We start from the raw sequence: 25296 nt of genomic DNA, 5'->3' as shown, positions 1-25296 counted from the left end.
TATCATTGTTATACTGTACATTTAATATATATATATATATATATATATATATATATATATATATATATATATATATATATATATATATATATATATATATATATTCTACATTTGATTTTAAGATCCTCTTTTTAGGTTTAGACTTTCTCTGGTTACTTCCTATGGAAACTGATACTTTCATGGGATAAGTTGTGATAACAACAACAACAACAACAACAACAACAATAATAATAATAATAATAATAATAATAATAATAATAATAATAATAATAATAATGATAATAATATTATGCAGATTACGAGAATAAGACGAAGCTAAGAAGAAGAAGAGGAGCCATGTAATTCCGGGTACTAAACTGGTCTTTTTCCAGGTTGCAAAACGGTCCCGATTGCATATTTTGTAACGTGTTCGAGAGAAACTTAGTTTTTCAAGATGATCAGCTCCAAGGCTGATATTCTTCGAGAACTTGATAAGCTGCCCAATTCTGGGTCACAAGATGTCAATGTTATACTACATTCACTGTCCCCAAGTAGGTGGAAAAAGTTTAATTTGGATTTATATATTAGATTAAGCTAAACCGTACTTGTTACTGTCATGTTTAACGTAACCCGTTTTTTTTTTTTTTGTCACTTGGAAATTTCTTATTTTTTATTTGTTCTATGAGTTATGTATATTTTGGTTTAAGTAATTGGTCTATTGTCATAGTGAAGAAACTAGATTTTACTTATATATTTTGGACCTAAGCTAGACTAGGTTAAGACTACCTGTAGTATTGTTCTGTCGGACCATATAGTTGATCCGGACGGGTGTAAACGTTTGGTCTTCTTGGGGTGTATGTAAGATAGCGGCCACCTGTACGTATGATTACGGCTAACTAAGAATACAGCAGTGTAAGGGGGTTCACATGGGACGTTAGCCCTCCCCCCCTGTCATGTAAGTAGGTAAGGACACAGCTTGTAGGTTAGGTTAGGGGGGAAAGTTTCGGGAGCCTATGTATATCAGCGGCCAGTTCCTCACGCGTTCATCAAAAATGGACATCAACTAACCTAAACTTTTCCCCCTAACCTAACCTACAAGCCTTGTCTTTATCTACTTACCTAATGGGGTCCGTTACACTGCCGTATTCTAAGTTAAACATAATGATACATACAGGTGGCCGCTATCATACATACACCCTAAGTTTAGGTTAGTTGATGCCCATTTTCAATTGACACGAGAACTGACTGCTGTTATACAAAGGCTCCGTCTTTTTATTAGTTACGGGACTGGGTGTAAGATTTCAAAATTAATGACTGAAAAACCACTTCTCGAGAGGAAAACAAACACAGGAACGTCACATAACCTGCGGTTCCCACCTAACCTAACCTAAGAGCTGCAACCTTACCTACATGGGGCCTGCACCTATCCTGAGACCTACCTTGGATCTCCATATCCCTAGCTTACAAAAAGACTTTAGTCTAAACCCTTTGTTTGCCTCCCAACTGGCCACATTCCTGGTAAGGTAACACTAAATCCTGTTTCAGAAATTGTAAAACTAGCTCATAATATTGTATTTCAATTCAAGATAAACAATATTTTCCCCTTAAGGAAAATACTGTAGATTTAATGCTTGTCCCAATCTTCTACATACACCTCTCAATTTTATTTATGGGGTAAATGTTTATCTTTGTCAGAATTACAATATTATGAAGCTTGTTTTTCGATTCATGAAATATTATGGCTTAGTGTTACCTTGCCATGAGTGAACCTGGTTGTAAAGCAAACACAGTGTTGATAATCTTAAAGTAAGCTAAGGATAAGGTGGTCTAAAGGGGGTCCCAGGTGGGATGCTCCCTTGTAGGATTTTAGAGACAAAACTCTTTCATTCTCATATCTTAGTTGCTCTTTGAGACAACTAGATTACAAGGCAGAAGACAGAGTCGGTAATTTGGATTCATATATCCTCCCAGTAGCTAAAGTAAATGCTCTTACACAACTGTGTAGGTAATTGAAATTGTAAGATTCAATGAAAATTTAGGAATAGATTGAAAGGACTATACACATAAGAAAATGTATTTTCAGTTTAAGGGAAAATTCAAGAGTGTTAGACTAGTTGATTATAGATTTTATATCATCCTAGTTGTTTGTAGATGGAGTGATGACAAAATACCAGTCCAATCTTTGTCTTACCCCAAGGAATATTTTTTTCCCATCTTTTATGTTCTGACTCTATGAAAGTTACGGAAATTTAAATGTTAATCTACCTTCTTTACTGTGGTGCAATAGTAATTATTAAAGTGATAAGTTTTTATCTATGACAGAACTTTCTTGAATGATATTGTTAATTGCATCTTTACTCTGTTTAATTGCATCCTCCTTTCTTTTCAGAAATCGAAACTAAGGAGATATCTTTGCTAGAGGTCATTGAGGCTTTGGGCACAAGTTTAACAAACCCAAGCCCTTCTCATCGAGCTGTAGGGACAAGACTACTTGCTGATGTCCTTCATAAATTGCCTCGCAATAAGCTCAATCATGAGGAAACTGTCTTTTTAACGGCATTTTTTGTTGATCGGTTTAAGGACCACCACTCTGTCACACCTCATGTCATATATGCCATAATGGGTTTAGTAAGTATTCTTTGTTTATATATCTGTGTGCACATATTTCACATTACTTTTCTTGTTATTTCTTCTATTATAAATCTATTCTATATAAGCATTTTTCTGAGTTGAGTTTTTACTGGATAATCTTTCAGGTGTATTACTGTATGTTACTTTTTAAACCTTTTTGTTATTATTACTTAACCTTCCCCCCTCCCAATTCATACAGCGGCAATTAGACAATCGTAATGATATCTCTCCCTTTTGCAAAGCAATTGTTTGTTCATGATCATGTTCAGGAACAAATATCAAACTTAATGACTAACAAATGTCAAGGTACTTAACCCTTTTACCCCCAGGCTCTTTGGAAATTTCCAACCCTTAACCCCCAAGGGGTTATTTTTTCCCCAGCACATTTTGCAGTATATTTTTTTAAATTGCTCTAACAGCCTTAATTTTTGTCATAGAGAGGTCAGGTTGGTCTCATTCTCTTGGAAAATGCCTGAATTTTTCAATATTAATCTTACCCGATGATCATGTAGCTGTCAACTCCGTTGCCCGACAGAAATCTCAGGTCGGGATACGCCAGCGATCGCTATACAGGTGGGGGTGTACTCACCAGCGCCATCTGTGGTCAGGTACTCCAGTACTTCTTGTCAACAAGACCTCAATTTTTCCTCTGTCGTGCCACCGGCAAGACCTACATGGAGGGGTGCGACATTGGACGGACAGGAATGCTCGGGAACATGGAATCAGGAGCAAAGGACACTTCACATCAATTGCAAGGAGTTGTTGGCGGTTCATCTGGCCTTAATGAACTTCAAGTCCCTCCAGCTAAACAAGGTGGTGGAGGTGAACTCCGACAACACCACAGCCTTGGCTTACATCTCCAAGCAGGGGGGGACTCATTCGAGGAAGTTGTTCGAGATCGCAAGGGACCTCCTCATTTGGTCAAAAGATCGAAGGCTCACGCTGGTAACGAGGTTCATTCAGGGCGATATGAATGTCATGGCAGATCGCCTCAGCCGGAAGGGTCAGGTCATCCCCACAGAGTGGACCCTTCACAAGAATGTTTGCAGCAGACTTTGGTCCCTTTGGGGTCAGCCAACCATAGATCTGTTCGCTACCTCGATGACCAAGAGGCTCCCATTGTATTGTTCTCCGATTCCAGACCCGGCTGCAGTTCACGTGGATGCCTTTCTGCTGGATTGGTCCCATCTCGACCTGTATGCATTCCCGCCGTTCAAGATTATCAACAGGGTACTTCAGAAATTCGCCTCTCACAAAGGGACACGGCTGACGTTGGTTGCTCCCCTCTGGCCCGCGAGAGAATGGTTCACAGAGGTACTGCAATGGCTGGTCGACGTTCCCAGGACTCTTCCTCTAAGAGTGGACCTTCTGCGTCAACCTCACGTAAAGAAGGTACACCCAAGCCTCCACGCTCTTCGTCTGACTGCCTTCAGACTATCGAAAGACTCTCAAGAGCTAGAGGCTTTTCGAAGGAGGCAGCCAGAGCGATTGCTAGAGCCAGGAGGACATCCACTCTCAGAGTCTATCAATCTAAATGGGAAGTCTTCCGAAGCTGGTGCAAGGCCAATGCAGTTTCCTCAACCAGTACCACTGTAACCCAGATTGCTGACTTCCTGTTACATCTAAGGAACGCTAGATCCCTATCAGCTCCTACGATCAAGGGTTACAGAAGTATGTTGGCAGCGGTTTTCCGCCACAGAGGCTTGGATCTTTCCCCCAACAAAGATCTGCAGGACATCCTTAGGTCTTTTGAGACCTCTAAGGAACGTCGGTTGTCCACTCCAGGCTGGAATCTAGACGTAGTCCTAAGGTTCCTGATGTCATCTAGATTTGAACCGCTCCAATCAGCCTCTTTCAAGGACCTCACATTAAAAACTCTTTTCCTCGTATGCCTAGCAACAGCTAAGAGAGTAAGTGAGATCCACGCCTTCAGCAGGAACATAGGTTTCACGTCAGAAACGGCTACATGTTCCTTGCAGCTCGGTTTTTTGGCTAAAAACGAGCTTCCTTCACGTCCTTGGCCTAAATCGTTCGAGATCCCTAGCCTATCCAACTTGGTGGGTAACGAGCTGGAGAGAGTACTTTACCCAGTCAGAGCTCTTAGGTACTATCTGAAAAGGTCAAAACCTTTACGAGGACAATCAGAAGCCTTATGGTGTGCTGTTAAGAAGCCTTCGCTACCAATGTCTAAGAACGCTGTTTCTTACTACATCAGGCTTCTGATTAGAGAAGCTCATTCTCATATGAAGGAAGAAGACCTTGCTTTACTGAAGGTAAGGACACATGAAGTGAGAGCTGTGGCTACTTCAGTGGCCTTCAAACAGAACCGTTCTCTGCAAAGTGTTATGGATGCAACCTATTGGAGAAGCAAGTCAGTGTTCGCATCATTCTATCTCAAAGATGTCCAGTCTCTTTACGAGAACTGCTACACCCTGGGACCATTCGTAGCAGCGAGTGCAGTAGTAGGTGAGGGCTCAGCCACTACATTCCCATAATCCCATAACCTTTTTAACCTTTCTCTTGATTGCTTTTATTGTTGTTTTTGGGTTGTACGGTCGGCTAAGAAGCCTTCCGCATCCTGGTTGATTTGGCGGGTGGTCAATTCTTTCTTGAGAAGCGCCTAGGTTAGAGGTTGTGATGAGGTCCTTTAGTATGGGTTGCAGCCCTTTATACTTCAGCACCTAAGAGTCGTTCAGCATCCTAAGAGGACCGCTACGCTCAGTAAGGAAGACGTACTTATTAAAGGCAGAGTAATGGTTCAAGTCGACTCCCTTACCAGGTACTTATTTATTTTATATTGTTATTTTGAATAACTAATAAAATGAAATATGGGATACTTAGCTTCTTTGTTAACATGTATTCTGGTCTCCACCCACCACCCTGGGTGTGAATCAGCTACATGATCATCGGGTAAGATTAATATTGAAAAATGTTATTTTCATTAGTAAAATAAATTTTTGAATATACTTACCCGATGATCATGATTTAAAGGACCCGCCCTTCCTCCCCATAGAGAACCAGTGGACCGAGGAGAAAATTGAGGTCTTGTTGACAAGAAGTACTGGAGTACCTGACCACAGATGGCGCTGGTGAGTACACCCCCACCTGTATAGCGATCGCTGGCTTATCCCGACCGTAGATTTCTGTCGGGCAACGGAGTTGACAGCTACATGATCATCGGGTAAGTATATTCAAAAATTTATTTTACTAATGAAAATAACATTTTTTCAAAAAATTATCAAAAATAGGAAAAAAAAAGTTTTTATAGCATTTTTTTGCAAGGACGTACCGGTACGTCCATGGGGGTAAAGGGATGTTTTGTGAAACGTACCAGTACGTCCTCTGGGGGTAAAAGGAATAAGTACTTTAGCTTGAAGAAATCTTGTGAGATGATGGAAAACCATTGTAAAATCGACACTAACTCGAACACATATCACAATTAAGTGTCTTTTTAAGCTTAGAAGAAACAGCCAATGGTCAGAAGAAAGTATAACGTAAATATAATCTATATGCAGGATATTTATATAACAGTATAAATTATAATATACAGAATGATCATTAATTGACCACAACTACATTTCTGTGACTATTTCAATCTAGAACTTATGAACTTTTGGTTCTCATTTGTATCATCTTAGTCTGTCATTTGAATTAAGTTTGTGATGACGATAGTAGCTTACAGTAATTGCTTGTTTTTCATTGCATTTTTGCACCTATTCCATAACTTAAACAAAACCAGTATTCTGTTTTGCCTGAAAAGGCAAATCAATTGAAGACTTTGTGTTGTGTAGAATATCCTGATTTTCTTAGTATCATAGCAGAGTTATATGGTAAAGTAACAAGAATTAATTTATGGGTCAAACAGAAAACACATCAAAATACAAAATTCAGGTAAAGCAGTGTGAGGAATGAAGTTAAATGAGTAGGCTAGTACCACTAGGGATACCCTGGCAACCATTTTAGAGGAGCATATTTTGTTTGTTAAGTTTTTGTAATAGCAAACACTACTAGAACTAATAGCATTATAAATTGTGGGTAAATGTTGAGATACAGAATTTCCTGTGGTAATCAAATCATTCTTCTTTTCAGGTTGAGCAGGAAAATATTGGGAAAGACGAAATCATCGCACTGCTCAAGCCTCTGTTCAGTGAGGTACATTGTCAGTCTCAGATGATGCCAGATCGACGTAATATATTTACATTCTTGAAATTCTGCCTTTTGAATAAGATAGAAGGTATTTATGTACTAGTTGGATATGTTTATTTATGTTATGATAATCATCATCTCCTACGCCTATATTGTTGCAAAGGGCCTCTGTTAGATTTCACCTGTCATATCTATCTTGAGCTTTTAAATCAATACTTCTCTATTCATCGTCTCCTACTTCATGCTTCATAGTCCTCAGACATGTAGGCCTGGGTCTTCCAACTCTTATACAGTGAACCCTCGCTACTTCGCGGTTCGACCATCGCGGATTCACCACTTCGCGGATTTTTTTCATAACCCATGTATATAAATATATCGCGGATTTTCCAGAAATATCGAAAATACCGCGATGTGACCGATGGTGCGAGATTGGAGAAAGTAAGGAAAATTGAATCGTGATTGATTTTCAATATAAATGAAACTTTGAGGAGCAACAAAGATATCATTTGTTAAAGAGATAGAGAGAGGTAAGGAATGGGAGGTAGTGAAAAGTAGCCCACAGAGAGAGAGAGAGAGAGAGAGAGAGAGAGAGAGAGAGAGAGAGAGAGGGGGTTTAAATGTAATAAACAAAAAAATTTGATAGGTTATAACACATTAGTGCTTATGTAATATCAACTGTATACTGTAGACGGTTTGAATAAGTTAAGAAATGGTATAAATGATACTTTGTTAGTGTATTCGTACACACTCAAGAGCGGCAGCTAGATGACAGCTGATCTAATCACAGCCAAAAGTAAAAAAAAAAAAAAGTCAACAATACTCGATTTTTAAAACAAACCCGAAATTTAAAAACAAAAGTACACGCTTTCTTAATGTGCAATTATCTATTTAAAGAGTGGCAATTTTCTAGAATAAAATGATATTTCCCAAAAAATAGTGTTTTGCTGATGAAATCGGATGCCGTATTTTTAGCTATGATTGAAATGGATGTAGACTCGGCCTAATTATTTAGTTTCGTATTTAATTGACACTAACAAAACTAATTTTAGTTTCTTCATCTAAATGTAAGTATTGTATAACACGAAGAGAGAGAGAGAGAGAGAGAGAGAGAGAGAGAGAGAGAGAGAGAGAGAGAATCAGCTGTTGTACTCAAATGGTGTGTTTTTGTTTCGTGAGAATTTCATCGCCCCGACTTTAACAACAACATACTGTACTGAACTTTACAGTATTATACAGACTACTGTAATATGATAAAGTAAAATATTTGTAATCTATTTTCTATGAAATGGGGCTATTTTTTTTTGTTTAAAATTTACATTTACGTATGTAAAACAACTCTCTCTCTCTCTCTCTCTCTCTCTCTCTCTCTCTCTCTCTCTCTCTCTCTCTCTCTCTCTCTCGTAGATTGTTTTCCTGCTTTGCTACGTATGTATGATTTTATATAGATACAGTAAATAATATTTGTAATAACATATTTTATTAAAGCTTTTACTGTAATATCATTATTTATCACTTTCATCATGCGCGTTAAATTCCTTAGTTTGTTTACTGAGCGTACTTTATGACGCCGTCGTTTCAGGCGGCGTCATAAAGAAAAAATTTCATTTGGAAGTCCTAAGAAAAATTAAGTACAGTAAAACATTAGTAATAACCAAATCAACATACTGTACTGAATAATCAATATAATCGATGCAGAAACTAACCTATACACAGATGTGTAAATGCGTTTGTTTCTTCATTATAATCAGAGATAAACGTAAACAAAACAATGGTTTCCATTTTTTATCGTGCTTTTTGGCGTGTTTAGGAAACGCATGATATAAAGTCGCCCTTAATATTTGTGCCTGTTTTAGTTTAGGGTATGTTAGTACATGCATTAAGTGTTCTGTACATTAAAGGGTAGTTTGTTAACAGTACTACGTACAAGGGAAGGTTTTAAAAGTCTGAATATACATGTTAAATAAATAAGTAAATATGTTGTCACTACTTCGCGGATTTTCACCTATCGCGGCCGGGTCTGGAACCTATCTACCGCGATAAACGAGGGTTCACTGTAGTGCATTTTGGAGCACAGTTAAATGTTTGATGGACTAATCTCTCTTGGGAAGTGTAAAGAGCATGCCTAAACCATCTCCATGTACCCCTCTTTATGATCTCATCCACATATGATACTCTAGTAATCTCTCTTATGGTTTCATTGTTAGTAATATCTCGTATAGTTTCATTTATAGTAATCTTTCTTATAGTTTCATTGTTAGTAATATCTCTTATAGTTTCATTTCTAGTAATCTTTCTTATAGTTTTATTTATTTTAAAACAATTTCTTTTTATTTTTGCACAGTTCATGTACAGTCAATCCCTACTATTGAGTAGGGTTTGGTAACAGACACACAAACAATCCAGGAAAAGCCAAGAATAATGAGAGCCCCCTTGATGACACTCCAAGATCCTCCATATAAGACTAAATAGAACACAACACTCATTTATATAACTGGGGAGAGTGGGTTGAGATTTATATTTTCATAAAAGGGAATTTTCAAGTCCTTCTGTAATAATGTAATTGCTCATTGTCCGCTCTTAAATAATTGTGAATAAATTCTTGCTTCATGGAATACTGGGCCCTTCCAACAAATAATCAAATTCAGGAGAAGCTAACCCATAAATGTTAAGGTCTGATTCTGTACTCAGCAGTTATTTGTTCTCAAGTGTATACAAGTGTTTTGTCCTCTAAAATAGATGTACACTAGTACATTGGTTTACGAGATGAATTCTTTCTGGGAGCGAGCTTTCAACCTTAAATGCTGGTATCCTATAACAATTTTTTCCCATAAAAAGTAAAGGAAATTCACCTGATGCATTCCACACATCCATGAATTCACATATACTGAACACTTATTTTTAAAGGTTTTTAATGTTAATTAATATTAAAATTATAACCCCCTAACATCAGAAACTAATGTAAATGAATAATTTTAAATATTTAACTTAGCCGGTGAATATATAATAGCTGAGCCTCCGGCGGCTCGACAGAAAAACACACAAAAACTCGCGAGCGATCGCTATGAAGGTTGCGGGTGTGCCCACTAGCGCCAACTATCGGCCAGATACCGCATATACATGTAAACAGACCCAATTTTTCTCTGTCGGCCTTAACGACAAGACGTATCAATGCTCGCTGTATAACCTGGAGTTTTCTCAACATATTTGGTGAAGTACTTCCTTTTGGTTTGAGCTTTCGCAGTGCAGGTGTTTTATCTTCAACTTAAATCTTAAACTCGTTTTTGGATAGATTTAATTTTTGATGACTTTGGATTGTTTTTTGGACTTTCTTTGACTTTTAAATGGCCGACCCTTCCCTTAGTAAGGAAGTGTGTTTTAGGCTTTTAGCAATTATCTTATCACGTTATAAATTGTTGTTGTTAACTATATATTTTATATCTCAACCGCCTTTATTAGGCCTCTTCGATTAGCTTTCCATTTATAGTAAACATCAAGATAAATTTTAATGATTTGTTTATATGCGACCTTTCCTATTCCTCCTCTAATCCGAGAGTAGGCGGTCCTAACTTGGAAACCGAAGTTAAACAACGTTGAGCCCTTTCAATCGTAAATAGCTTTTACAGAGCAAATGATTTAAAACTTATTAAATAAATATTTTTTAGTAAATATTTTATGAAAGATTTTCTTTGAATAGTCTTCGTACTGTTTCAAAGATGAACTAACGTTTAGTTTATTTATGCTACGCAGTTTGCGCTCTATCGTTACGATAGAGAGAGAGAGAATCACGGTTTCACTTTGCAGAAAGAGTAAATCGATTCTGACGTTTTGTTCATTCTTCTTTCAAACTTAAATGTTTTAAATACTATTTTAAAGGAACTTGTTAATTGAAAAACCTTTCAGTTTTTTCCTTTGGTCAAATAACCTGTTTATTGACGAAAGGTAAGTGGGCTCTTCTCTTCGGTGCGAAATCAAGAGAGAGAGAGAGAGAGAGAGGAAGAGAGAACGTTCCGATCTTTATTCTCGTCCCAAGCGAGTAACGTTGTTCTCGAGTCAGTTTTTTACTCTCGTCCCTAGTCTCTGTACGGGGAGAAAGGATAAAACGTTTTTAGTTTTTATTCTCGTCCCAAGGCACTGTACGGTGAGAGATTGAAAACGTAGTTTTGAATGAACTAGTGTTTAGTCTCCTTCCCAGCCACTGATCTTTTTATCTTAATATATGTTTACTGTTTTTTGCTTGTATTAATGTGCTTACATTATACGACTGATTTCGCAATTATAACCTTTTGATGAGGGTAGAATTGCGTGCTTCAGGTAGAAATCAGTTTTATTCATACCTAATGTGAATTGTTGTAAAATTCGATTTCAGTGAAGTAAGTGCAAAACAGAAAATCGTAGTGATAAAGTGATAATTGCGCAAAGTGTTATCAGTGTTGCGACCGAGGGTTCGTCTGTTCGTGCCTGTCGTTCACCTAGTCCGAGACCTCTTGCAAGCTCCCAAGCCCAGGGGAGAAGTAATGTCATACGACTTATGGGTTCGAGAGGACTTGATCAGCGAACAGACGTTCCCTCTATGGTTTCAGGCGTGTCTCATCAACACCGCCCCTACCATAAGACGAGCGAGACGATTTTCTCCTCGTCATCCGAAGGCATTTCGCATAAGAAACCGTGGAACAAGGTTTCGAGGCCCTTTAAGCGAAAGTCAGTCCTTTCAGGACAGGTCCAGCATCCTGTTTGTAACCATTAGGACAGCTCTGACCGTATGCAGTCATCGGAAGACTGCTCGCTGCCTAAACAAAAGCGTAACACAGGCTCCGAGAGTCTTTTTGTAGGCAAGGTTTTGCAGTCACAGACGTTACCCTCGTCTCTTACCGCAACCATTCCCGTTGATCCTAAATGGGTTGTACGGCAAGACATGCAGAATAAGCTTGCCTCTCTTATGGAGGACTATTCTGTTGAGCAGGTTCACGATGATCCTCGCCGCTTAGCTGATCGAGATCTTGGCCGTCAGCCGCCCAAACGAGCCTTTGCTCGTCCTGTTGACATTGACGTTACAAAGTCACGTCAATCGTGTTTTGTAGAGCCTCACTCGATGCAGTCCCGTGTTGACTCTCAGCCGCTTGTGGACGTTCAGCCGCTGCCGCTTGCTCTTGTTGACGTTCAGTACGTTCACCAACCAGCAAAGTTGACTTGTTTTGACGTTGAGCGTCAAGCACCGCAGTCAAGAGTTGTTTTGACTGCTCAGTCTAAGCAGTCAAGGCAGTCTCGAGTTGACGTCGAACGTCCTCCCGCACCTGTTGTTGTTACTGGTCAGTCCTTTAAGCAGTTACATGACTTAGCGTCCTTGACTGCTACTGATTGCTCCTTTGCGTGTGGACTCTGCTTGTCAAGCATTGCCACCACGGCAGGTCTCTCCCTTGCTTGAGACTCGGCTATTGTCGGACAAGGTTCCTTCAAATGAGGAAGTTGCTGATCCCCCTCCTACTGATATTCCCTTGAGGACTCTGTCAGACAGAGAGGAGCCTAAAGCTGCTCAGCCCTCTATGGACTTTAAATAAATCTTGCTGATTTTTAAGGATCTTTGTCCGGATCTTTTTGTAACTGCTGCTCCTCGTTCGCCTAAACGTCAGAGTTTACACTAGGCCTAGCTACTTCGAAGCCGTTGTTTTATAAGCTAGTGCTCTCTCGCTCTTCTAAGAGAGCTTTACGTTTGCTAGGCGACTGGTTAATCACCAGGAGGAGTTTGGGGGAGACAGCCTTTGCTTTCCCTACTTTTAAGCTGGCTTATAGAGCGAGAGTCTGATATGACACGGGAGAAGTTCTCGGCTTGGGAGTTCCTGCCTCTGCCCAGATAGACTTCTCAAACCTCATAGACTCTCCCTGGCGCCTGGCCATGAGACGCTCCAAGATTTTATGGTCGACTTCAGAGCTAGACCATCTCCTGTTAGGAGTTTTTTCGAGCGTTTGAAGTTTTGCTGTACAATTATGTCATGCATAAACAAGGCTTTCAGGGATGGTTCCAATGATCTGACAGCCACGTTCTCTGTAGGAACAAGTCCCTCAGGGATGGCTCCAATGATATGGCAGCCATGTTCATTGCAGGAGTACGTAAGAGGCAAGTGCGCTCAATGTATTCATTGTCAAGACAAACTTCACGATGAAGTCTACCAGGCTGTCTTGACAGCATTAATGGAAGGCGACTGGATGGTCTCTCTCGACCTTCAGGAGGCATACTTCCACATTCCTATACACCCGGATTCCCAACCGTTTCTGAGGTTTGTTTACAGGAATGTGGGGTACCAGTTTCGAGCCCTGTGCTTTGGCCTCAGTCCTGCTCCTCTCGTGTTTACGAGGCTCATGAGGAATGTGGCAAAATCCCTCCATCTATCGGGGATCCGAGCCTCCCTGTACTTGGACGACTGGCTTCTCAGAGCATCGTCCAGTCTTCGCTGTCTGCAGGATCTACATTGGACGTTGAGTCTGGCCAGGGAGTTGGGACTTTTGGTCAACCTAAAAGTCCCAACTGATCCCATCCCAGATTATTCTATATTTGGGGATGGAGATTCGCAGTCCAGTTTTTTCGGGCTTTTCCGTCTGCCACCCGAATAGAACAAGCCCTGCTCGAAGTCTAACTAATGCTGAAAAGAGAACGTTTGTTCAGTCAGGAGTTGGAACAGTCTCGTAGGGACTCTCTCATCCCTGGAGCAGTTTGTCTCACTAGGGAGACTACACCTTCTGCCTCTCCGGTTCCATCTAGCCTCTCACTGGAACTAGGACAAGACGTTAGAGACGGTATCATTCCCAGTCTCCGAACCAGTAAAGGCATGCCTGAAATGGTGGGACAGCAATATCAGTCTGAGAGAGGGACTATCCCTAGCAGTCAAGAACCCAAACCACGTGTTGTTCTCAGACGCGTCGGATTTGGGTTGGGGTGCGACCCTGGACGGTCGGGAATGCTCGGGTCTGTGGACCTCGAGTCAGAAGAGCATGCACATCAACGGCAAGGAGCTATTAGCAGTCCACTTGGCCTTGATGATATTCGAAAGCTTCTTCGAAACTAAGTGGTAGAGGTCAACTCAGACAACACCACAGCTTTGGCGTACATCTCCAAGCAAGGAGGCACACACTCCTTCACGCTGCTCGAGATTGCAAGGGACCTTCTCTTATGGTCAAGAAATCGAGGCATCTCCCTGTTGACGAGATTCATCCAGGGGGACTTGAACGTCTTGGCAGACTGTCTCAGTCGGAGGGGTCAGGTGATACCCACGGAATGGACCCTCCACAAGGACGTGGTCAAGAGTCTTTGGGCTACTTGGGGTCTACCCACCATAGACCTCTTTGCCTCCTCGTTGACCAAAAGGTTACCAATCTATTGCTCTCCAGTCCTCGATACAGAAGCAATCCACATAGACGCGTTTCTACTGGATTGGTCTCTTCTGGACTTATATGCATTCCCACCATTCAAGATAGTCAACAAGGTACTGCAGAAGTTTGCCTCTCACGAAGGGACAAGGTTGACGTTGGTTGCTACCCTCTGGCCCGCGAGAGAATGGTTCACCGAGGTACTTCAATGGCTGGTAGACTTTCCAAGAAGTCTTCCTCTAAGGGTAGATCTGTTACGTCAGCCCCACGTAAAGAATGTCCATCAAAGCCTCCCCGCTCTTTGTCTGACTTCCTTCAGACTATCGAAAGGCTCTCAAGAGCTCGAGGCTTTTCGAAGGAGGCAGCCAGTGCGATTGCAAGAGCGAGGAGAGCTTCTACCATTAGAGTTTACCAGTCGAAGTGGGAAGTCTTTTGAGACTGGTGCAAGTCAGCATCTGTGTCATCGTCCAGTACCTCTGTAGCCCAAATCGCAGATTTTCTTTTACATCTGAGAAAGGTTCGCTCCCTTTCAGCTCCCACGATTAAGGGCTACAGGAGCATGTTGGCTTCGGTCTTTCGACATAGAGGCTTAGATCTTTCCAACAATAAAGATCTCCAAGATCTCCTTAAGTCTTTCGAGACCTCTAAGGAACGTCGTTTGGCAACTCCTGGATGGAACTTAGACGTGGTCCTAAGGTTCCTCATGTCAGACAGGTTTGAGCCATTACATTCAGCCTCCCTGAAGGATCTCACCCTCAAGACACTTTTCCTAGTGTGCTTGGCTTCGGCTTAAAGGGTCAGTGAACTTTATGCCTTCAGTAAGAACATCGGCTTTTCTACAGAAAAAGCCACTTGTTCACTTCAACTTGGTTTCCTGGCCAAAAATGAACTGCCTTCTCGTCCTTGGCCTAAATCTTTTGATATTCCTTGCTTATCAGAGATCGTAGGCAACGAACTGGAAAGAGTATTATGTCCTGTTAGAGCTCTTAAGTTCGATTTAGCTCGTACTAAGTCATTACGAGGGAAATCTGAGGCATTATGGTGCTCAGTTAAGAAACCTTCATTGCCTATGTCAAAGAATGCTTTGTCATATTTTATCAGATTTTTTTAATACGAGAAGCTCATTCTCACTTGAATGAGAAAGACCGATGTTTGCTTAAGGTTAAGACGCACGAAGTTAGAGCTATAGCAACCTCCGTGGCCTTCAAGCAAAATAAATCTTTGCAAAGTATTATGGACGCGACTTTTTGGAGAAACAAGTCAGTGTTCGCGTCATTTTACTTAAAAGATGTCCAGACTCTTTACGAGGACTGCTACACACTGGGTCCATTCGTTGCAGCGAGTGCAGTAGTGGGTGAGGGTTCTACCACTACATTACCCTAATTCCAATATCCTTTTTAATCTGTCTCTTGAAATGTTTTTAATATTGTTTTTTTGGGTTGTATGGAAGGCTAAGAAGCCTTTCGCATCCTGGTTGATTTGGCGGGTGGTCAAAGTCATTTCTTGAGAGCGCCCAGATTAGGGGTTTGATGAGGTCCTGTTGTATGGGTTGCAGCCCTTAATACTGTACTTCAACTCCTGGGAGTCTTTCAGCATCCTAAGAGGATCGCTGGGCTTCGTGAGGAAGACAGACTAATAAGGCAGAGTAATCGTCTAAGTCAACTTCCTTACCAGGTACCTTTATATATTTGGGTTTTGTTATGATATAACTGTCAAAAACTCTAAGCATATACGCTGTAAACTTAATTAACTCTGGTCTCTACCCACCACCATGGGTGTGAATCAGCTATTATATATTCACCGGCTAAGTTAAATATTTAAAAATGATATTTTAATTATAAAATAAATTTTTGAATATACTTACCCGGTGAATATATAAATTAAAGGCCCCCCCTTCCTCCCCGATAGAGACCCAGCGGGATGAGAAAAATTGGGTCTGTTTACATGTATATGCGGTATCTGGCCGATAGTTGGCGCTAGTGGGCACACCCGCAACCTTCATAGCGATCGCTCGCGAGTTTTTGTGTGTTTTTCTGTCGAGCCGCCGGAGGCTCAGCTATTATATATTCACCGGGTAAGTATATTCAAAAATTTATTTTATAATTAAAATATCATTTTTAGTGAAATGTAGAAATATTGATAAATTACTGTAACTAGCACTTAACCTTTGAGGAGGGTCATGGTTGGCATGAGGGAGATGAGAGAGGAGCAGGAGGATAAGGAAGGGGGTTACTACTTGGAGGGAGAATCTCCCTCCATTTGAACTTTGGGTAAAATATTGGTAGGTCACTCTCTTGAATGGTGTTCACTACCACTAATTGAATCACGTAATCTATGCTTTCTGGACACTTGGTCATCTTTTATTTACACTTTTATTCAACTTTTACGAGGAACCTCTCTAAGAGATGACTGCTTTTGCCTTTTCTTTTAAAAGGGCATGAAAATGTCACATCACGTAATTATTATTATTACATTATTATTATTACTAGTTAAGTTGCAACCCTAATTGGAAAAGCAGGATGCTATAAGCCCAAGGGTTTCAACAGGGAAAAATAGACCAGTGAGGAAAGGAATTAAGGAAATAAATAAACTTTATGAGAAATAATTAATAGTTAATATAAAATATTTTAAGGTCAGTAACAACGTTAAAATAATCTGTCATATATATACTATGAAGAGAGACATGCCCGCCTGTTCATCATAAAAACATTTGCAGCATGTTTGAACTTTTGAAGTTGGTAAATAGATCCAGCCTTATCTGGGTGATGTGTTTCTACAAGACTTTGAGTAGAAGGTTTTTCTCCAATAGTTACTATCTGATCTCAGGATCTAAAACTTATTGATCCATTCCACAAATAAAATGCTTGTCACTCAAGCTATTGTGTTTGACCTCTACATGTTGTTCAGTTGCTTCTGCACCTTGTACTTCTTGACAACTTATGAATTCTCTGAATGATACACCAGGAGGGGTTTAATATTTGCAATTCCTGCTGTTATTAGCACAGAACATCAGGGTTTGATAGTTTTCATTGACTGCTGTAATGAAAGTCCTCCTTATCCGATACTTGACACCTATTCTATGGGCCAAGAAGGAGTAACTGAGCTCACCTGCTAACTGATTCCTTCGGGTCCCTTTAAGTGGAATTGAAGAATGTTGTGGCAGATACTCTGTGGCTCCAATTTCAAGTGAGTAGTCCTTCACGCACCAGTTACCAACACCATGACCAGGTAAGGGTAGGGTATACACAGGTATTGGAGCAACCCTCTTCCTCTGGAAAGAGAAATGAAGCTCACCCAGAGACCGTTTTCCCTGGACTCAATCAGCCGAACTAGGTGCCTGGTATGGCAGTTATTTCTAATGTAAGGGTAGCAGTTAGCGGTCCCTTCAGGGATCGAGTACCACCACCATCCAGATAGAGTGGAATGGGTTTTTACACCTTCATGATCCCTTTGTGGAACACTGGGGGTGTCCCATTTTGCTAGCTCCCAGGTAGGTATGGCGAGAGACACTCTATGATAGGGATCATAGAAACCGTGTCTCTGTGGCCAGAGAACTTTTCAGCAGATTACAGACCTCCTTGTCTGCCTCTGCTGAAGAAGCACCTCAGTAAAGTTTGGATCCTTCATCCTTATCAGAAAGATATATGTCCGAAGGAAGCTTTGAGCAGTCTTGCCTACCCTGGGATCTTTTCCTCAAGACTGCCTCTCTTCTCTGCTTTGGCAGAAGAGTCTCAGCCTCTTCATGATGTAAATTTTTGAGGAATGAAGATTCAATCACCATTGTCATGTCACAGACTGTGACTATAACCCAGTAACAGTCAGTCCTGAACACCAGTTTGTGACCTTCTTGATCCTATCTCTCCTTGTAAATTGACACAAAATTGCCGGGTGTCACATCAGGAAATTATAGGGCTTCTTGAGGAGGCCTTTTGAGGTGCATTTTTGTTAGTTGCAGCAAGAACAAGAAGGAAGTGTCTTCAGGCTTGGTGAGGCTGTTTGCTTGCAGATATGACTTTGATCAGTGCATACCTCTACCATCTTAAGTAATAGCTCACAAGTCCAGCCCTCTAGGTAACCTTGTGGTTTACCACTTGGCATACTTGGAGCTAATTGTGGGTCTGAAGGTGTAGGACCACCTTTGCCTCTCCATACCTTAAGGATGTTGCTCACAGACCCATGTACTCCTTTCCTTGGGTTTTGAGGTGGCTGCACATTAGTTGTGTAGTACTCCCAGCTCCCTCACAAGATTAGTATGCAGCCCATCTTGAGTAACACATTTGGCTTATGTCTCAAGGAGAGGTAGAATAACCAGCTCTTGTATTTTTTTTTTTTCAAGGGGATGCACAAGCCGCAACTGTTACACGCAGATCGAATGTCTGATGCTGGTGAGTAATGCTACGAAGAACCTTGCGTGCAGGCTACATCTCTCAAGAAGCTGCTATGCCTAAGGAAAAAAGTAGCTATTCTATGACAGGCGGATTAGTTGGCTTCCCCCTCATGCCACTCGTTCTTAACCAACAATTTTGTTAACTTATCAGTGGGTGTTCCAGCGCATGTGAAAACATATCCCTATTATAAAGGATTCAGTTTTGTAAAGCTAGGAAAAATACAAATTACTTTTAGATTTTTTATTTTATTAAGGTGTTGATAGATTTTTTTGTTAATGTTTTTTTTTCCAAAATGAATTACTGTAATATATAAAGATAAGAAAGTATGAGGGTTCATTTATTTGTTGTCTAGAGCAAATTTGATTTGTATAAATTAATGTTACAGTATTTTAAACGTGCTTTTGCATTTCCATGACTACAATAAATTTGTTGGGTTCTACATTTTAATACATGTCACAAAATATAACTTCACAATGTTAGTAGTTTTGTAAATGATATCTACATTGTAACAAAGCACCCAATACTTATGATTTAATATGATTGTTCTTTTTTCAATATTAAACTTACCCGATAATCATGTAGCTGTCAACTCCGTTGCCCGACAGAATTCTACGGGAGGGATACGCCAGCTATCACAATACTAGAAGGGGGTGTACTCACCAGCGCCACCTGTGGCCAGGTACTATAGTACTTCTTGTTGACACCTCCTCAATTTTTCCTCTGTCGTGCTTCCGGCAAGACGTTCTGGGATACGCTTATGATCTTGGAGTATTTTCACGGCTTTTGGTGAAGTATTTCTCTCAGATTTCGGCTGTCGCTTTACTGGAAAACTTCTATATTAGCTTAGATAGCTATTATTTAGTTCTGATTAATGGTTAACGATCTTTTGCTTGATTTGGAATCCCCACTTGGCTAACTCTTTGATTCAAGATGTCTGACATTTCACAAGCCCCACCCCATAGACGATGTAGGTCTTGTAATAGGCGTATTCCGAAGGCCTCGGTAGATCCTCACACCGCTTGTTCTGACTGTAGGGAAAGACGCTGTCAGTTGGAAGATCGATGTGAGGAATGCGCCGGACTTTCGGAACTTGATTTTGTCCGATTTCTTAAGTATTCAACCAAGTTAGAGAGAGAGAGAGTTAGGAGGAGTTCTTCTCGCTCTTCACTTTTTTCCTCACCTCATGATCCCCTCCCTTTTCCTCCCCCTGTAGTGGCTACCCCTGAACCTACTATTGGCCCTCAACCTGATATGTCTGTTATTTTGAGTGCCATTCAGGCTTTAGGTAACAAAGTTGAATCGGTGGTTAGTGATCATAAGTCTCTTATGGCCGAAGTCAAGGAACTTAAGGTCAAGAGTGCAGTGGGAGGTAATAGTGCCAGTGCTGTGACGAGTGCTAGTGTCAGTGCAGTGCCAAGTGCTAGTGTCAGTGCCAGTGTGGTGCGTGAGGGTACTTCTGTGCGTGCCAGTCGTCCTCCCAGTCCGGGACCTCTTGCAAGCTCCCAAGCCCAGGGGAGAAGCAATGTCGAAGGGCAAAAGGGTTCGGCAGGCCTTGATCGGCGCACAGAAGTATCCTCGGTGGTTGCGGGCGTGTCTTCCAGAGACCGTCACTCCCACCCGCAGACGATTGAGCCCGTCTTTTACTCGTCTGCTGTAGATATGTCAGGAAGGAAACGTTGGACTCAGGTCTCAAGACCGCTCAAACGCAGAGTCCAGACCTCAAGATCTCAACCTGGTTGCAGTCATTGGATCAGCTCTGACTCGCCGCAGTCATCTGTTGAATGCACTCCTCCTAAAAGGAGTAAGGTGCTGCCGCAACAGATCCCTTCTGTTAAGGCTTCGCCTCAGCAGACCTTAGTGTCTGCCGACCCCAAGTTGACTCTACTGCAGTCCATGCAGTCACAACTTGCGGTCCTGATGCGTGAGTGTCAGGCTGAGAAGGCTACACCTTCCCCTGCGATCGCTCCGCCTGACCGCAGTCCTGTCTGCCAGGCGTACGATGTTGAGGCTCCTCAGGATACCTTACCACGTACTGAGTTGCCAGTTTCCAGCGGTGTGCAGCTACCTCCGCCTTCCTTAAGGCAACCTCAGCAATGGGAACAGGAAGCTTATACCTTACTTCCTCCGCTTCCACTTGCGGTTCCACCAGTGAGGCAACACTCTCTTGAGGTACAACAACCTCTCCCATCCATGAGGCAGTCTCCTCAGCTCTCGCTGCAGCGACCTCAACCCTCCTCAAGGCGAGAACCTCAACACCTTAGCCTTGCGCCTCAGGAACCTCAACTCGCGAGACAATTACTGCGTTCTGCGCAACCACTACCTGAACGCTCACAGCTCACACCTCAGGAACCTCAACTCGTTCCTCAGGAACCTGCTACTGCGCATCCACCAACCTTACAGCAAGCGCAACTGTTGAGTCAAGACACTCATGCCAGGAGTCTGCCTCCTCCACCCATGCGCCTACCTTCTGCTACTTCTTTTGACCAGCCTTTGCAGCCTGAGCCTCAGGTGTTGCCTCAACAGAGACTTGAGGATGTAACCACAAGCGTTTTTGCTCCCGCTCGTGTAGATTCTGCTGTTCAGCATACCTTACCTCTCACTTCGCTACACTCTGGTGATGAGGTTTCTGATGATGAGGCTGCACACCTGGATCCCTCATCAGACGTGGATGAATCCAAGTCTTCTCCGCCTCCTATTGACTTTCGTAAGGTCTTGGCTCTGTTCAGAGAGGTATACCCAGACCATTTTGTCTCTGCTACTCCCCGCTCTCCGCCATCTGAGTTTTCGCTGGGCATGCAGCCAGCCAAGTCAACTTATACTAAGCTCGTATTTGCAAGGTCCTCTAAGAGAGCGTTAAGAATTTTAGGAGAGTGGCTGCAGTCTAAGCAGCAACTAGGAAAGACTTCCTTCATGTTTCCTCCGACTAAGCTCACTTCTAAAGCGGGCGTTTGGTATGCCACAGGAGAGGAACCAGGCTTGGGAGTTCCTGCCTCTGCCCAGGCTGACTTCTCAAGTTTGGTAGACTCTCCTCGTAGAACAGCAATGAGGCGCTCTAAGGTTTGCTGGACCTTCTCCGATCTAGATCACTTCCTTAAGGGTGTATTTAGAGCCTTTGAGATGTTCAATTTCCTAGACTGGTGCCTGGGAGCCCTTAGCAAGAAGACCTCCCCTGCGGACAAGGACTCAGCCATGCTCTTAATGTCCTGCATGGATAAGGCTATTAGGGATGGATCGGGCGAGCTTGCTTCGATGTTTGTGTCAGGAGTGCTTAAGAAAAGGGAGCAGCTTTGTTCTTTCCTTTCCTCCAGTATCACACCTTGTCAAAGGTCTCAACTCCTTTTCGCTCCGCTCTCTAAGTTCTTGTTCCCTGAAGAGCTTGTTAAGGACTTGTCTGCGGCCATGATACAAAAGGACACCCACGATCTTGTGGCCTCATCTGCTCGTAAGACTAAGGTTGCTACCTCAGTCCCCAGGACTTATCGCACCCCAGTGGCTGATACTCCTGCTACGAGGTTTATTCCGCCCTTTCGTGGTAGAGCCCCCAGCCGAGGAAGCTCCCGTCCAGACTCTTCCAGGAGCAAGTCTAGGAAAGGTTCCAAGACTTCTAGAGGCAAAAACTGACTCTCCTCCTCTCCAGACAGCAGTAGGAGCCAGACTCAAGATCTTCTGGCAAGCCTGGGAAAAGAGAGGTGCAGACACCCAGTCTGTCAGTTGGCTGAGGGAGGGTTACAGGATACCATTCTGCCACAAACCCCCTCTGACCACATCTCCCATCAACCTCTCTCCCAACTACAAAGAGAAGGACAAGAGGCTAGCGTTGCACCAGGAGGTGTCGCTCCTGTTACAGAAGAAGGCAGTGGTTATAGTCCGGGACCATCAATCCCCGGGCTTCTACAACCGTCTCTTTCTGGTGGCCAAGAAGACAGGAGGTTGGAGACCGGTGCTGGACGTCAGCGCGCTCAATGCTTTTGTCATCAAGCAGACGTTCACGATGGAGACGACGAAGTCGGTCCTAGCAGCGGTCAGGCAGGAGGACTGGATGGTCTCGTTGGACCTGAAAGATGCATACTTTCACGTTCCTATTCATCCAGACTCCCAACCTTTCCTGAGATTCGTTTTTGGAAAGGTTGTCTACCAATTCCAAGCCCTGTGTTTTGGCCTAAGCACAGCTCCTATGGTGTTTACGCATCTGATGAGGAATATAGCAAAATTCCTCCACTTATCGGACATCAGAGCCTCCCTTTATTTAGACGACTGGCTGTTGAGAGCCTCCACGAGTCGTCGCTGTCTGGAGAGTCTCAACTGGACTTTGGACTTGATCAAAGAACTGGGTCTGTTAGTCAATCTAGAAAAGTCCCAGCTCATTCCCTCCCAATCCATTGTGTACCTGGGAATGGAGATTCGGAGTCAGGATTTTCGGGCTTTTCCATCGGCCCCAAGGATAAGCCAAGCCCTAGATTGCATCATGAGCATGCTGAAGAGGAGCAGTTGCTCGGTGAGACAGTGGATGAGTCTCACAGGGACCCTTTCATCGTTGGCCCTGTTCGTCGAGCTAGGGAGACTCCACCTCCGCCCTCTTCAATTCCATCTAGCAGCTCATTGGGACAAGGGTTTGACGCTCGAAGCAGTCTCTATCCCAGTCACCAAAGAGATGAAGACCACACTCTTGTGGTGGAAGACCAATCTCCTTCTCAGGGAGGGCCTATCGTTGGCGATTCAGACCCCCAATCTTCATCTCTTCTCGGATGCATCGGACTCGGGCTGGGGCGCGACCTTGAACGGACGGGAGTGCTCGGGAACGTGGAACGAGGAACAGGAAACGCTCCACATCAACTGCAAGGAGCTACTAGCAGTTCATTTAGCCCTATTGAACTTCAAGTCCCTCCTGCTAGGCAAGGTGGTGGAGGTGAACTCCGACAACACCACAGCCTTGGCTTACATCTCCAAGCAAGGAGGGACCCATTCGAGGAGCCTATACGAGATAGCAAGGGACCTCCTCATTTGGTCAAGAGGTCTAAACCTCACCCTAGTTACGAGGTTCATTCAGGGCAACATGAACGTCTCAGCAGATCGCCTAAGCAGAAGGGATCAGGTCATCCCCACGGAATGGACCCTCCACAAGAGCGTGTGCAACAGACTTTGGACCTTGTGGGGTCAGCCGACAATAGATCTGTTTGCCACCTCCATGACCAAGAGACTTCCCTTGTACTGTTCCCCAGTTCCAGACCCAGCAGCAGTTCATGTGGATGCTTTTCTGCTGAACTGGTCCCATCTCGACCTTTACGCATTCCCACCGTTCAAGATCATAAACAAAGTCCTTCAGAAGTTCATCTCGCACGAAGGGACACGGCTGACGCTGGTTGCTCCCCTTTGGCCTGCAAGAGAATGGTTCACAGAGGTACTTCAATGGCTGGTCGACGTCCCCAGGACTCTCCCTCTAAGAGTGGACCTTCTACGTCAACCTCACGTAGACAGGTTGCACCCAAACCTCCACGCTCTTCGACTGACTGCCTTCAGACTGTCGAAAGATTCGCTAGAGCTAGAGGCTTTTCGAAGGAGGCAGCCAGTGCGATTGCCAGAGCAAGGAGGATATCCACTCGTAGAGTCTACCAATCCAAGTGGGAAGTCTTCCGGAGCTGGTGTAGAGCCAATGCAGTTTCCTCTACCAATACCTCTGTGACCCAAATAGCTGACTTCCTATTACATCTTAGGAATGACAGATCCCTTTCAACTCCTACGATTAAAGGGTACAGGAGTATGTTGGCTTCAGTTCTCCGCCACAGAGGTTTGGACCTTTCTTCCAACAAGGACCTTCAAGACATCCTTAAGTCTTTTGAGACTTCTAAAGGACGTTGTCTACCCACTCCAGGCTGGAATCTAGACGTAGTCTTAAGGTTCCTTATGTCACCTAGGTTCGAACCTCTCCAGTCAGCTTCCTTCAAGGACCTTACCCTCAAGACTCTTTTTCTCGTCTGCCTTGCAACAGCTAAAAGAGTCAGTGAGGTTCATGCCTTCAGCAAGAACATTGGGTTTACATCCGAATCTGCAACATGTTCTTTACAGCTTGGATTCTTAGCTAAGAATGAACTTCCTTCACGTCCTTGGCCTAGATCGTTTGAAATACCTAGCCTCTCCAACATGGTAGGTAACGAGCTAGAGAGAGTTCTTTGCCCTGTCAGAGCTCTGAAATTTTATCTTAATAGGTCAAAACCTATTCGAGGACAGTCAGAAGCCTTATGGTGTGCAATCAAGAAACCTTCGAGACCCATGTCCAAAAACGGGGTTTCGTATTATATAAGGCTTCTGATTAGAGAAGCCCATTCTCACTTAAAGGAGGAAGACCTTGCTTTGCTGAAGGTAAGGACCCACGAAGTGAGAGCCGTAGCTACTTCGATGGCCTTTAATAAAAACCGTTCTCTGCAGAGCATAATGGATGCAACCTATTGGAAGAGCAAGTCAGTGTTTGCATCATTTTATCTTAAAGATGTCCAGTCTCTTTACGAGAACTGCTACACCCTGGGACCATTCGTAGCAGCGAGTGCAGTAGTAGGTGAGGGCTCAGCCACTACATTCCCTTAATCCCATAACCTTTTTTAACCTTTCTCTTGAATGCTTTTATTGTTGTTTTTATGGTTGTTACGGTAGGCTAAGAAGCCTTCCGCATCCTTTTGATTTGGCGGGTGGTCAATTCATTCTTGAGAAGCGCCTGGGTTAGAGGTTGTGTAGAGGTCCTTTAGTAGGGGTTGCAGCCCTATATACTTTAGCACCTTAGAGTTGATTCAGCCTCCTAAGA

The 25296-nt window shown here is 42.8% G+C and overlaps 1 protein-coding gene across 2 annotated transcripts in view; it reads left to right on the top strand.

The window, feature by feature from the left end:
• The first annotated feature begins 348 nt into the window (after positions 1-348).
• Positions 349-25296, top strand: part of Mms19 (MMS19 nucleotide excision repair protein) — a 100787-nt gene continuing 75839 nt past the window's right edge. For both annotated transcript variants that reach the window (XR_011039646.1, XM_068347386.1), the window contains exons 1-3: positions 349-530; positions 2369-2607; positions 6700-6844. Coding sequence is in view for 1 of the 2 variants with exons in the window: in XM_068347386.1 (XP_068203487.1) it covers positions 434-530; positions 2369-2607; positions 6700-6844 (481 nt within the window). In the remaining variant the exon portion in view is untranslated. The remainder of the gene's footprint in view (positions 531-2368; positions 2608-6699; positions 6845-25296) is intronic.

This window comes from Palaemon carinicauda, chromosome 23, assembly GCF_036898095.1.
Source record: "Palaemon carinicauda isolate YSFRI2023 chromosome 23, ASM3689809v2, whole genome shotgun sequence".
In the NCBI taxonomy this organism is placed as follows: Eukaryota; Metazoa; Arthropoda; class Malacostraca; order Decapoda; family Palaemonidae; genus Palaemon; species Palaemon carinicauda.
Note: the sequence above shows the minus strand (reverse complement) of the source record. Positions and strands in the feature narration are given on the sequence as shown.